At 54.3% G+C, this 14,019-nt stretch overlaps 1 protein-coding gene across 13 annotated transcripts in view; it reads right to left on the bottom strand.

Moving 5' to 3' along the window:
- DYSF (dysferlin) overlaps positions 1-14,019 on the bottom strand; it is a 120,522-nt gene that overhangs the window by 74,610 nt on the left and 31,893 nt on the right. For all 13 annotated transcript variants that reach the window (XM_068943888.1, XM_068943884.1, XM_068943881.1 and 10 more), the window contains 8 exons: positions 13,623-13,754; positions 13,198-13,364; positions 12,732-12,846; positions 12,161-12,266; positions 11,456-11,598; positions 10,388-10,561; positions 2,474-2,567; positions 1,990-2,067 (listed from right to left, as the gene is read on the bottom strand). In XM_068943888.1, the coding sequence (XP_068799989.1) occupies positions 1,990-2,067; positions 2,474-2,567; positions 10,388-10,561; positions 11,456-11,598; positions 12,161-12,266; positions 12,732-12,846; positions 13,198-13,364; positions 13,623-13,754 (1,009 nt within the window). The remainder of the gene's footprint in view (positions 1-1,989; positions 2,068-2,473; positions 2,568-10,387; positions 10,562-11,455; positions 11,599-12,160; positions 12,267-12,731; positions 12,847-13,197; positions 13,365-13,622; positions 13,755-14,019) is intronic.

Consider the following 14,019-nt stretch of genomic DNA (forward strand, 5'->3'; position numbering starts at 1 on the left):
TAAACAGAGCATGAGCAAGAGTCTCCCTGTTGGGAATGGCTCCTCGACTCAAGGCAAGCCCGGGACCATGAAGTCCCAGACCGTTTCGTGGTGAGGAAGAGGAGATGGAGGAGGGAAGAGAAGGGCAGGCTTGGGGGAGAAGGGCGTAAAGCAGGCAATGGAAAGAATGATGTTCTTTCTTCATCCCATTTCAGCACGCGCTGATTTTGTGCATTCCCCAGTGTTTTGTTAACGTAAAAGTTCCCGGGCCAGACTCAGAGAAGAAATTCCCTTTCAAAACTCCCTCGGCTCTGCTAAGCAAACAGAAAAGGGAACAAGAGAAAGGTTTGCCGGGAGGAGAGGAAAAGCTGAGGCGTCGAATCCCCTTACAGGTCTCATGTGATAAATAAACCAAACGGACCCAGCAGAGAGGTTATCGTTGCGACGCAGGCTGTGACAGCAGCCACTGGGAGCCCTCGTCCCAAATCGTGGCAATCTGCAAACCCTCAGCCGCCGGCTCGATGCAAACCCACCACGCACATGCTGAATCCCTCTAGCAGACTGTCACCCCAGCATCACTGAAGCAATACTATGTGGCGTGGCCAGGTCAACACGGCAGCCCACAGGCCCTCCTTCACCTCCTGGTCCCCACACCAGAGGCTCTCCATAGCCTTGGAGCTACACTGGGTCAATTACAGTTTATTCCACCTCCAGCAAAACCAAGGGCTCCTGCTAAATGGAGAGGTCTTGCTCTCCCACCTTTGGCAGCCCATGGCCGCACAGTCCCACTCCTTTCCTCAGGCCAGGAGCCGGAGCTAAGCTCATGGCTTAGCTCGGGCCCTACTGGGACACCTGCCCATGCAAGGGGTCTGCCACAGCCTGTGGAGACACTGGCATGCCAGGCAGTGTCCTACAGAGGTGACAAAGGAGCGATCTCGGAGAACCATCCTGCCATACCTAAACCCAAACCTTGCTTCGCGCTGCTGCCAGAAACCACCGGCTTGGCTTCATGCACCCCAAAGTGCTCAGGGGCTGGTGCAGCCCAGGATGTTGCTGGTAGTGGGGAGGATTTGGAAGGCATTTTGCCACCACAAGGGCTTGTCCAGAGAAGGAGATTAGGTTTCCTTAAGAGTTTTCCCTGCCAGAGATGAGCTCCTCAACCTTTCTACTCACTAGGGGACATCCCCTTCCCAGAAGCGGGCACAGGACCTAGGCAGCCTCCCACCTGATCCCTTCCTCAAACCACATGACAAATCCCCTCCAGAAACCTCAACAGCAAAACTCCCATCCTCCTGCTCTGGTCTTGTCATGTGAGGACAAGCAAGAATGCCACCAGGATTTGACCCAATTCGAGAAAGCTGGATGCTTTGCACATGTGCCCAAGCAAAAACTTCATGAGGACAGGGGGAGATGGTTCCTGTGTGTCCAGAGGCACTAGTTACACCCTTGCACCCATTTTCATTTTTCCAAGCACATTGCAGGCAGCAGACTAGGGATCTGCCCTGCTCTCCACCATTGCAGCATCAGCCCAGAGCCCTCCATCCACTACGCATTCACGCAGCTCACAGGCTGCACAGGGACAAACGAGAATGAGGCATTCTGCCACTGTAAATATTCCTGCCCTTCATTTTGTTTTTATTTGTCGTGCCCCTGAGCCGTCCGCTACCCAGCCTTGCCGCTGGCTTTCAACATCACCTCAGGTCTGGGAGAAGGAGCTATTAGTAAAGCAAACAGCCTCTGACTCACGACTGACCTGGTAACTTGTGGTTTCTGCCTGGTTTCTCACATAAGAGTTTCTTGAAACTCTGATTCTTTTGCTGATGAGAACCGAGTTACTGAACTAGTTTCTTTAGGAAAACTCACGCATCTCTTTCTGATACGCATGTAGAACATACCTCATTTCACTTCAATAAATACCCCAAAAGTCCAGAAGTTTGCCTTACAGACCCCTCCGCTCCCTGGCATTCACTACAGCACTAAGGAGCTGCAAGCACATGTCTAGGTGCTTACCTGAAAAGCTGTCCTTGTCCATGGCAATCAGATCCCGAGCTTGGTACATATAGCAGCGGAGGTGATATCTGTTCCCATCTGTATGTCAGAAACAGTTAAGCAGGATCTTGACTGATTAACCAGCGCAAGAGCGCCAAGCCTTGGGAAGAGTCCAGGGCACAGGTGTGGAATAGCTCCTTGCACATCAGTAGCTGGATTTTTATCCACTACCACCATGCTAGTGTCCAAGGGGAGATTGGTTTTATCCTCCCCATGCTGACAGCTCTTCTTGGCAAAGCCCAGTGCCCTGAGCGTATCGATAATTCCCAGCGGGACAAACCTTGCCATATTCTTGTCCACCCCCCTCTTCACAGCCACCTGCACTCAAGCTGAGTAAGAGGAAAAGGATGGCAAACGTTCAACCAAGGGGTCCCACAGTGGAGACCCCACGACCACAACATGAGGACATGCTACACAGAATTTTACCCTTCCCACAGAGACTTACAGTCAAAAATGCAGGAAATGGTGGGTCTGTTGACACCAAAACTCAGAGTAGAGACAGATTTGCCATCGTCGCTCTTGTCGTCTGTCACTCCCCCCTGCAAGAGAGAGCAACACTGCTTCAGTCAGGTCGGGGTCCCTCGGTTGGGCCGGAACCCCTCGTTTCTCTCCTAGGAGGAGCAGCCACAGCTGCAGCCAGTGGCTGGGGCCCTGAGCAGCTAGGTGAATAAGAGGATGGCACACACCAGGAAGACTCGGGGCTGAGCTTCGCACAGGGCGCCGAGTTGGAGCCTCTGGGTTTACTGGGAGCAAAGAGGTTCGACTAGAGGAGGAGGGCATCATCTTGTCCAACTCTGAGGACGCCTTTCCTGCAGATGTCCAAGAGGACTTTGGGCTTCCGACAGCCTCCTATCAGCCTGGGAATTTCAGGCTCTCCTGCCTCTACAATCGGAGAGAGGACCTAGATCCCAATCCCTGCCCTGCCAGGAGAATGGAAGCAGCCCAGGATTCGGGCTCCTGGGGATCCCACTGTGCCTCACTGGGACCCTTTGCCCCCCCAATCCCGGCCCTCTGAGCTGAGGGCTGATGGCTCAGGAAATGGAGGCCACAGGCCCAGCTCCCAGGATTGCTGCTGGTGCAGCTCGGCTGGCGCAGAAACCTCAAGGCACCCTGAGGATGGAAACGAGTGCAGCAAGCAGAGGCGGTTCGGGCAGCAGGAGACACGGCCCTGGCTTAGCCCTCCCTGCCGGCGCAGCCAACAGGTCCCTAGTTCCCTCCTGTCTCCCACCGTTTTGCCAGGAGGCTGTTCACCGGCACAGGAGAAAAGCCACGCCATGAAGCGCTTGGTTGCATCGCTCTGCTCTTGGGGCAGTAGTTAGCAGCTAAAGCAATTTCACTAAGTCTCCCTGTGAGTAAAATTAATGGAGTATAAACTTTGTTAACAGTGATACAGATGGTGTCAAATGCAGTGAAATACTCCATTCGCTGCTTGAAAGGAGTCTCGTCCGACCTTGGCCAACTCTCTTTCCTCTTCTTGTCTTTGCGTGTGAGAGCGGGCCTTTTATCACCTCCTAATTGCCATATTTGACTTGAAATGTTTAGCTGCAGGAAAAGGAGCATAAAGATAACTTCCTGGCTAGTGTAAATCTGATCTTTAAATATTTTCAATTATCAAATGCTAAGGAGAGACAGTAGGGGTATTTAAAAAAAAAAAAAAAGAAGGGAAGGGAAGGGAAAAAATTGGGTCTGGGATGGAATTTCCAGAGCCCTGAGCTGCTTGGTCCCAAAGAAGTGTCAAGAACTTAGGTGGTCTGAAGAGCCCTTTTTGCCTTTCCAAAACGCTCCACGGCAGGAATAGCAATTACCGTGACATTGTCTGCAGAGGAAGCCCTGGGGTTTGCGGTGCACTATATTTACGACAATTAGGTCATGCCGAGTTTTTTAAAGGCTACCTCCAAAGTTCCCGTTTCTTTCCTCCCTCTTCCCCTCCCCAAAGCCTTCCCCCTTCCCCAGGGCCCAAGCTCCCTTCTCCTCCAGAAGAAGGCAGAGCCCTGGCCCGCGTCTCAGGAATGCGCGGGGAGCTGAATAGCTCCTCAGTTATTTTTATGACCTTTCCACCAAACGGCCAGCCTTGCCTGGCACACAGCCCGCAGTCTGAAAATATCACTCGGCAAAGACCTCCCCGAGGTGCTCTGCACTGTCTCACGGCTGTGCCGGGACATGGAGCGGGCCACTGGTCCTTCCCATCACCCCTCAGCCATGTCCCACTTCCAGCCAGGAGAGGAGCAAGTAGAAGAGGCAGGGAGCAAAGAGGACAATGATGAATCCCTAAGCAAGGGACCGGAGATTCTCTAGGTGCCTCCAGCATGGGTGGGGGGGCTGTCCTGAAAGACTGTCCTCTTTGACCATGGGCTTAATCCAAATTTCCTGAAGCTGATGCCAATGCCTTCCACCAATTCATTGGCAACAAGGGGCTTGCAAGCAGAAACCCTTTAGCAGCTAAAGACTGCAAAGTCAGTCTTGAAGAGGACAAACGTGGAAAAGTATCTTACTTATGACTATAATTTGACTTTTTGGGCCCACACACAGGATAAACCGCCTCCCAAGATCCCTTCCCTTTATCCTCTTTGTCACGCAATGTGAGTCCACACAATGGTCACACAAACGTTGGTCATGCAATGGGAGGCCATTCACGGTGCCTGCTGTAACCAACGAGCCATGCACCTTGGACATGGGAGCATCATGGACAAGAAACATCCTTGGTATGGTGGCACTCCACCGCTTTCCTGCTGGCGGGACTCTTCTGCATCTGGGCTTACCCTTCTGAGAGCTTCACACAGGAACTTGCGTGCACAGTGCAACTGCTTGGCAGTTCAGGTACGAAAAAGGCCACAGCACAGGTACCCCAAACACTTAAGCCCAGCCGGGCTATAGGGATGGCAGGTTGCAATCTCTCAAGTCTCAGCCTCAGTGGGGCTGCCCTTATCAGTGCAGGAGCACGATGGCATCGCACCAGCCAGACGCATCAGTACTGGTGGCTCCTCCACCTTATTTAACTCGTTTCCCCTTTCTCCTCCGACCTGGGGAGCGGCTATGTTGGTTTAGTCACACCTGGTGCAGAGCCAAAGCTGAGCCACAAGCGTGGATTACCTTAGCTAGCAGAAACAAGGCAAGATTTTCCAGCCTAGTATGGAAAACCTAAAACCCTCCTCTGGCCAAAGATTTCCCTCAGCTGATTTCAGGGGGAGAATCAGAGGAAATCTGGCTCTGGTTGAGTTTGTAGTGGTGGGAGAGAGGTTGTTAACAGCTAGTGGGGAGAACTATTGGGATTTCCGTTAGAAACTAGAGATAGTCTTGAGCCACAGAGCTGATCTCTTGGGCTCCCGGACATCTTACAAAGGACAGAGCAGTATCTGGGAGCCATGCTGTGGATTTCGGTCTCTCTCTCTTAATAAACTCCAGCGATGAGTTAGCTGCTAAATGGCAGTTCTCAAAAAGGCTGGGAGGCATCGTCAAAGAAAAGGTAGCGCAGGAGTAGGCAGATATGACAGAGATGATGGCCAACTCACCAAGCACTAGGGAAAGAAAGGGTACTCAGCTTATGTGAGGTGGATGGGCAGATGGACAGATGAAACAGAGACAAAAAGAGAGGAGTACATAAGCTGGAAACAATACCTCAGTGCTGTAAAAAGTAATGTTATGCTGGCTCATGGTTTCAGGTGTGGATGGGAGCGCTAAAAGCCTTTTGCACCACTCAGTGCTTGCTCTCAAGCTCCCATTACTTGACTTTGACCTGCCACAGGAAGCAACGAGCTCCAGACACTTTGTGAGCACACCCATAGCTAGAGACCGTTAAAGCAAGGCTAAAGGATATTCTAGCCAATGCTCTGAAGAGGATAGCCCTGTATTAGGTGCTCTTGGCCACCTCACTGGTGAACTTTTATCACAGATCCACCTTGGCTACAGAATCATATAAAAAAGAGCAAAAAGCCTTCAAGAAATCATCTCATCTTTCCCATTTCCAAGGCTAATCAGCTTCTCGAGGAAAAACTTCTTTCCTGCGAGGGTGACAGAGCACTGGAACAGGTTACCCAGAGAGGCTGTGAAGTCTCCTTCCTTGGAGATATTCAAAAGTCATCTGGACACAACCCTGGGCAACGTGCTCTAGGCAACCCTGCTTGAGCAGGGGGGTTGGACTAGATGATCTCCAGAGGTCCCTTCCAACCTCAACCGTTCCGTGATTCAATGATTTTTCAGCTTGGTAGAGCCAGAGCAACACATGCCGAGACTCAGCTGCACCTCAGAGAAGACAGAGGCCCAGAAACCCCAAGGATCATGCACATGTTCTTACATCCAAGACACATTCCTTCTGGTCATGTTTGGTATTATCTTCCTGTTGGAAAACAACCCTTTCAAATAGCTGAGGGAATTAAGCACTAGGGGTGTTGGCTCATTCTGTCTGACTTTGCACTTTAATCCTCCCCCCTCTTTGGTTTCCTTGCACTGCCATATGGCTCCTTTGTTGGACGGGCTTCAGGCGAACCATGCCACAACCACAAAATCGCACAAATGCCTTTCGTGGGGAACACAGCAGATAACAGGAATAAGATGGAGCAGACACAAGGAGCTTTGGGAGGCTCCAGGAGCTCACGGCTTGCTAGTGACAGCCCTGGCCTGAGGCCTAATAAAATTAAAGCTAGGGGATGCTTCAGGCTCCCTTTCCTGAGATCTCTGTTCTGCTTTACTGTGCTTGGATCAGGCTGCAGCAGCTTGAACTCTGGGTGCTGTCCAGTCTGAGTCCCCTTCCTGGATCCTGCTTTACTGATACATCATCCTACAAAAGCTCCCTCCCGCTGCCTGAGCTTAAAAAAATCATGATGAAAACAGATGAAATAGAAAATCATGAAAATAGATACAGTGAAAAGTCATCCTGGTGGAGGTATTTGTCCAGGCTTGGCTAGAAAACAGGACATCCACTTCCTTTGGCAAGGCTGTACCATGGACAACAACTCCCTGTCTTCAGTGTCCACCCATGTTTTCCCTTCCTTGGTACCATTTTACCCCACCACACCTTTTTCTGCCCTGCTGTGCCCCACTGAACCCCTCCTCTTTGAGGCTCCCTTCCTTGCAAACATGTGCAGACCAGCTCCCTCCTCCTGGCAAAGAAACGCTCCAGCAGGAATTTTGTCTGCTTGACTTCGCTCCAAAACGTGGAGGGCCATACGACGCGCTGCCTGAGTTTGCCGACTTGCCTTAGAAGGCCAAAGACTATAACCAGGCTGCAACACAACTGTTTGGCAAAGACCTCATTCACCCCCATCTACAGGGTCGTGGTGGACAGAAGGTCAACCCTTCACATGCCCAGAGGTCTGGGATTTCTGGAGGGGAGGCACTGTGTAAATGTAGGTATGACTGTGGGATGGAGCATCCTGGAAAAACATATAAGTCATTCAAGCAAGAGACCCAGTGAGAGAGAAGAGCTGGAAAGGCATGGATCTGCAAAACCAGAGTATGGCAAGATCATTTATAAAGCAAGCTGCAGAAAACCAAGCAACCACAGAGAATGTGGCCAGTAACCCCAAAATATGAGGGCATCGAGGCAAGCCAGAATGACCTACTGCAGATGGGAATTCGGAGCGGCGAGCTCGAGGGTTTGGAGAGCTTGCTGTGCACTGCGCGGCCTGTCTCTGAGCCAGCCGCCGGGCTGGGTGGAAGTCACCTGCTGGGCTCCCCGCAGCCTGCTCCAAATAGCTCAGCTCCGAGAAGTGGGACTGTGCCCTCCCTCGGTCTAGGCACAAATATGCAAGAGGTTCAGCCAGAGAGAGGAGCGATGCTGGGAAGGAGGAGTCGTCTGCCCACGTGCGAACAGGAGCCTGGCAGGAACAACTTGCTTCGGCCACGTTGGAACCGGGGCTGCTGCATGGACTTTGCAATCACAGCGACTGGCCCCTCTAGGCCAACCTCCTCACCAAGGTCATCTGCCCCTGACCTGTTATTCCTACAGCGACAGCCTCCTTCCACTGCTCTCCTCAGCATGATTCACCCCTTAGTTACCACATCTATTGCTCTTTCCACCTTGCAATATCATGTCGCCCTGCCAAATTAGGCTTCAGTTTGCAGGAATGTCACGGTCCTACAGCTACAGGACCTGATGCTCTCCAATGACTGTTGCCACTGGTGACCTTGTCGGTAGAGGGCTTTTCTTGTGCTTTACTGAGATTTAAGAAGGAAAAATTTATGTTTCAGACGTTTGCTTGACATAAGGGAATTGGATGCCTGCACTGCGGTGAGGAACAACAGCATTACACGGGGGCAGTGCTTGCTAGGGGAGGGGAAAGGCAAGGCAAGACAAGAAATTTTTTGCTGGAATTCTTTTCAGTTATGAACTAAGCAAAAAATTTAAACCAAATTTATTACATGTCAGTGTAATGAAAGTTACTGGCTTAAGTTTGGCATAAAAACAAATGAGAGATTTGGGAGGCCAGTAAGAAGTGGACACTGATGCACTAATCAGCATGGTTAAGAAATGCTTGAAAAAGATATGTGCAGAGCAGGTAACATCAGGCCTAACAGGTTTTCAAGGGGCTGAGGGTTGGAGGGGGCAGTCCCCAGGCCGACGTTTCTGGGCGCTGGGCACAGGTAGGCGCAGGGGCAGCCTGAAGACCTGACGGGAGCAGTTCTTGGCTTCTGCAGCGCATGAGTTTATACCTGGGCATGAGCTTAAAGAAACCTGGAGCCGGTTGCAACCACATTGGTGTAAGCAGACTTAGGCCCTGCCTAGCAGTAACTGGCAGCAAGGACAGGCCAGGACAGCCCTGGGCTGCTCCTGCCCTCCACGACGGGCACGCGTCACGCACGCAGCTGCGAGCCCCAAGCACGCTGCCAGCTCCTTTCACCCTGGGACACCCTGCCCTGGCGCCAACGGCATGGAGCAAGCTGCTGCTTTCGTGCTCATCGACATCAAGGTGATTTTAACGGGTTTCATTCTCTTTGCTTTGCCCTTTTGCAACGCGGCATCACCCTCTCCCTCTTGCACACGTGGGTGTGCCGTTGCACCCGGGAGCAGGGGGTCCCCACGGCAGACACCTCCGTACGGTAGCCAAACTTGCAAACCCATTTCATGTACAGGCTCATGAACATGAAAATGAGTGCACAGCTGACACTGTTAGGGCCCTTTGTAAAACTTCCCAGCCTGAGCACAGCAAATTTGGCTGCCGGTTGGAAACTGGGCTGTGGCTGGGGCCTGGACCCCACTCGCTGCTGTCCCAGGTTGCACCTTTGACCACTTGGCTTCGGTCCCGCAGCGGGAGACCCCCAAACGGGGCCACCAGCATTTTGCACAGCAGGGACTGGACCATACAAACATTTTGCAAGCAGCTCTGATACCCCGAATGGAAACAGAGGCCCCACGCACCCTCAGCTTGTAAGCGCACATATTGCGGGCAAGAAAACACACGTGTGCAGGACAGCTCAGCCTCTGCCGGCAGCAATCTGAGCTAGTCCCAAATTAGCACCACCAGCCGTCCCATCTGCAACGAGTGACAAGCGACAACCGTTCAGTGGCCGCTCACGGACATCCTATACCTTAGCACTAGCCAGAACAAACACATAGCCTGGGAGGGAGAAACGTATAGGGGTTTCCAGTTAAATAATCAGCTATGGCTTCTCAATAGCCTGCGCAAAGGGTGGAGCCGAGACACGGAGGGACAAAGTGTCTGGCCGAAAATCATAACGTAAACGGGCCTCTGAGTCAGGGGGAGAGCCCAGGCGGCCTGACTTCTGCCTGCTTTTGTCTCCTCGGGGCGAGCAGTGGTTACGATTCCCCTTGGAAAAGGCTGGCGTGATCTCCGGGCCGACGCACGCGCGCAAAAACCCCGACGTGACCGAGGCGCACCGCAAAAGCACTGCTAAGCTCAAACGTCAGACGGAGGGAAGGACGGTGCAGAGCATGAAGAAGAAAAAGCCAAAGTGGGGCGGGGGGGGGGGGGGGGAAGGCCTATAATAGGGGCTTTGTGCTGCTGTGGTTGCTTCTCATTTAGTTATTGGAAAAGTCAAACGATTATGAAATCCAGCGTCATAAGAAAGCCAGAGCCTTAGTTAAACAAATAATGGAAGGTCTAGGCAGCAGATAACGTGGTTTTCTCCGCATTTGATCCCTGGGAAGGGAATTGGGTGGGAGGGTGAACCCAGGGAGGGCAGGAGTTCCCCAACCGGACCTCCCCGCTTTGAGCAGTTATTGCAGCAGGAAGAAAATACGGTCAACCGAGGAAATCAGTGACCGGCCTGCTCCTAGGAAGGGGCTGATCCGATCCGGGGCAGAGCCACCGGACCCAGTGACAAAGCAGGAAGGGGTGGTGGTTTTGGGGAGCGGATGATACCTCCTGCCCCAGGGGCAGGGGACACGAGTGCGGGAACCTACCAGCGCCCCCTCCAAGGCGAAGACAGCAGCCGCCCCCGTCCGCTCCAGCGGCTCCATCCGGCGCCTCCAGCGGCGGCGGCGGAAAGTGTCGGTCTTGCGGTACTTCATGTGGAAGCGCCAGCCAAAGAGCGAGGCGTATTCCCAGCCCTCACCTTCCAGCTCCTCCTGCTTGTGCTGCGGGCAGAGACACCGGAGCCGTGGGAAAGCGGCCGGAGGGGCAGCCAGCGCACCCGGCGCAGCCCTCCGCGCTACGGCCTCGGGTGCGAACCAGGCTGCAGCAGCCCCCCCGCGAGCAGAGCTCGGTGGGATGCTGGAGGGAGCTTGCAGCTTTCCAGCCTAGCTAGATCACGTCGGGATTTAGTCCCTCGTCTGAGCCCTAGGGTGATTCCCGCTTCACCAAGGGCCTTGCTGGGCTGGGGGGCTGCCCGCATGGAGGAGGTATGGGGTTGCATCCTGCCCATACCGTGGCAGTACCAGCGCTGCCCCTCTTCCCCTGCAGTGCCCTCCCCATGTGCCACCATCCCTGACCTCTCCCGGGACCAGCACAACTCTGCCACCACCATGGGAAATCCAGGGGTCTTCCTCTCCGCGAGCAGGAGGGCAGGAACTGGCAAAGGTGCTTTTCCCCACAGGCCTCCCCGGAGCTGCATGGCAGACGGGGACCTCCCCAGGTGGCTCATTTCCCTTTGGCAAAGGGCACTACGAGGCCAGGGCATTTCTGCTCTGCTGGTCCTCAACCACCCGCAGCCCCTTGGGGCCCTTCCTGTAGCCCCTGCATGGCAAGAGTCCCCCATGGTTTCCATCCAAAGTTGTCTAGAAAAAGAGGTAAAAAAGAAGGGAGAAATTTGCCACAGAGGGCGGGGGACACAGTGGCAGGGCTACAGTGGCATTTGCAGTCCAATTGCACCACCTAGAGGGAAGCAGGACAGGGGACAGACTAGGGACCTGCGCCAGCGACGAGTCCCAGGCTGGTGGGACTCAGCAACACAGCAGCGACACAGGTGTGAGAGCATCGGCCAGATGAGCTGCCCAGCCCAGCTCCCATCCATGTCCCCTGGCCCGTCTTACCTTCCTCATAGCCTCCATCTGCGTGAGGTCCCGGCGGCGGAGGCGCACCCAGCGCCGGCGCCGGTTGGTGTGGTACATCTTCTCAGCAGGCACCCAGGCCTTGGGCTTGCGGTCTGGGGGGATGGTGATGCCATATTCCCAGCCTAGGCAAGAAGGAAACACCTGGGTGAAGGTGGGAGAAGCAGCCGCCGCTCGGCAACTCCTCTTTATGTACGCTCCGGGTTGGAACGGTTTTAATAGCCAAGGTTGTTCTCCAGAACATGGATATAACGTGCTTCCCCAGCCTGTTGGTCCACAGAGATAACAACCTACTGTCGCTGCTGGCTAATGCACTCTGGGGATGCCCAGGTGATGGAGCCAAGATGCCAACCCTGGACCAGCGGTCAACTTGTGACCGTTTCAGACGCTCTCTGGCCTGATGCCTTCTCCTCAAAGGTCTTCCTGAAGAAGAGGCTTGCCTTTCCCCAACAGTGAAAATGATGTGCCCTCGCAACCACCCACCCCACAGACCCAACCAGAGCCAGAGTGGGTGAGAGTGTCCCCAGGGCCCAACCCAGTCCCCTGGAGCCAGCAGAGAGGCTCACGCAGCCGCAAAGGATTGCGCTATTGTTCGTGGTGCTGCATGGGACCATGCAAGAAAACACTGCAGCAGGCAGAGTAAAGGGGATGGAAACACCACAGATGCCCACAACCGCTTTCTGATACCTTTCTCATCCACAGCTCTGTTAAGGTCGGTGTCCCACTCAATGTCTTCCCATTTCCAGCCTGGAGGACACTCGATCTCGTCCTTATGCAGCACTTTCTCCCCGTTCTGTGGAACATAGTGTTTTTATCAAACAGTGCCCAGTGGGTCCCCACATTTTTCCTGAGCTCTACAGGGTCGTACTGCAGCGGTGGCCTTGCACTCGCGGGGTTGCACCTGCCTGTACTGGCTTCCCAGGGCCATTTGCAGACCAGTCCTTGAAGGTGAGCCCCAGTGAGCAGCTCAGCACAGCCCATCTCCTCACTAACCCCAGCACCTCGTGGGGCTTTAGGGAAGTGTCTCAAGTTGTAGGTGAACTCTGGGTGAGGGCGTGTTCAGGCAGCGCTCAAGGAGGCATCTGCCCTCCTGGAGGAGTGTGAACGAGGTCCTCATCCCTCCTGCCGCAGAGGACCTTCAAACTTGCAAAAGGACCTGCTGACTCGTTGACAACCCGCCCTTTTTCCCAGCAATGCTGTAATACGCCATGCTACGGGTGAGACCAACACCCTCCTCCTGGTGCTCCTCGGTCCTTACCACGTCTGTGTAGGCATCCGTCATGTGGATCCACTGGCCCCCAGGCAGCCGGACCTGGTTCTCAAACACCTCCTCCACGAAGCTCAGGTGGCCAGCATCCGCATCATGCAGCAACCTGCAGCCCCAGGAACAGGCAGTGGCCTCAGAGGGACCTCATCCTGCCCACATGCTCCCACTTTTCAAGCAGCCACTGCCATCCTGTCTGTGCTGTGTTCATGCAGCGCCCAGCACCCTGGGTTGTGGCCTAATGCAGGGGCACCAGAGCATCACACCTTGCATTAATGTCGTCGTGCATCAAGGACACTCGAAAGTGCCAGCACTGCACCTCCTCAGTGCACCGAACCTCCAGCCCCCTTTTTGGGGTTCCCTCACTAACAGGTCAGTATGTTTGCTCAGCCCTTTGGGACACCCGGGTAAACAGCGCAGCCCACCCACACTCAGGGCGTCACGGCAGGCCATCACTCACGTCTTCTCCGGGCAGATGAACCAGTCTCCAGCCCACGTCCAGCCCGCGGAGGGCCGGAAGCTGTCCTTGGGCAGTTTGATCTTGCCAGTGACATCAGAGTATTTGGGATAAGTCAGGCCAGTCGTGCCCCAGTTCCCGACCAGTGCCAGCTTGGTCTGATTCTCATACTGGGAGAGTAAAAGCAGAGACATTTTTGCTTTAGCAACAAGGTAAGCCAGGTACCAGGACAGAGACCCTCGGATATCAATGCAAGGAAATCAGTGCAAGGCACGTGAAAACTCCCTTCCCTCTTGGAGGGCTCCACCCTGAGGATACACCTCCCGCAAAGAGCGTAACCCCAGACCCTGCCCACGAGGGAGAGAAAAACCTCTTCAGGCTGCACAGCTGGGCAGGTCCCCGGGAGACACGCTAGGAGAGGAACTCACGGTTTCGGCGAAGACAGAGAGCTTCCCTTCGGCGTACTGGTTAAACTCCTTTTCATCCACAGACAGCCCAAACCAGAGCTGGACCCGGATCTGGGCTGGAATCTTGGGACCCGTCGCCTCCTCCTGCGGGTACTGCCGAAGACAGAGCCCCATGAAGGGAAAAAGCAGCCTGTTGAGGGCTGGTAAATGCAAAGAGCCCCCCTTCTCTGAAGCACGCTACATCCCGCTCGCTCCTTCGCCACCACGGAGGTGTGGGGAAACTGAGGCACACAGCGCAGGGGCCTGCCCGAACCCCGGGGAGGAAGACGGGACACCAAACCCTGTATGCAAGCCCCGGGCACGGCACTGGCACACACCCAGCGGTCAGACGACCTTCAAGGCTAAGACACCAAAACGA

This window comes from Struthio camelus, chromosome 4 (genome assembly GCF_040807025.1).
Source record: "Struthio camelus isolate bStrCam1 chromosome 4, bStrCam1.hap1, whole genome shotgun sequence".
In the NCBI taxonomy this organism is placed as follows: domain Eukaryota; kingdom Metazoa; phylum Chordata; class Aves; order Struthioniformes; family Struthionidae; genus Struthio; species Struthio camelus.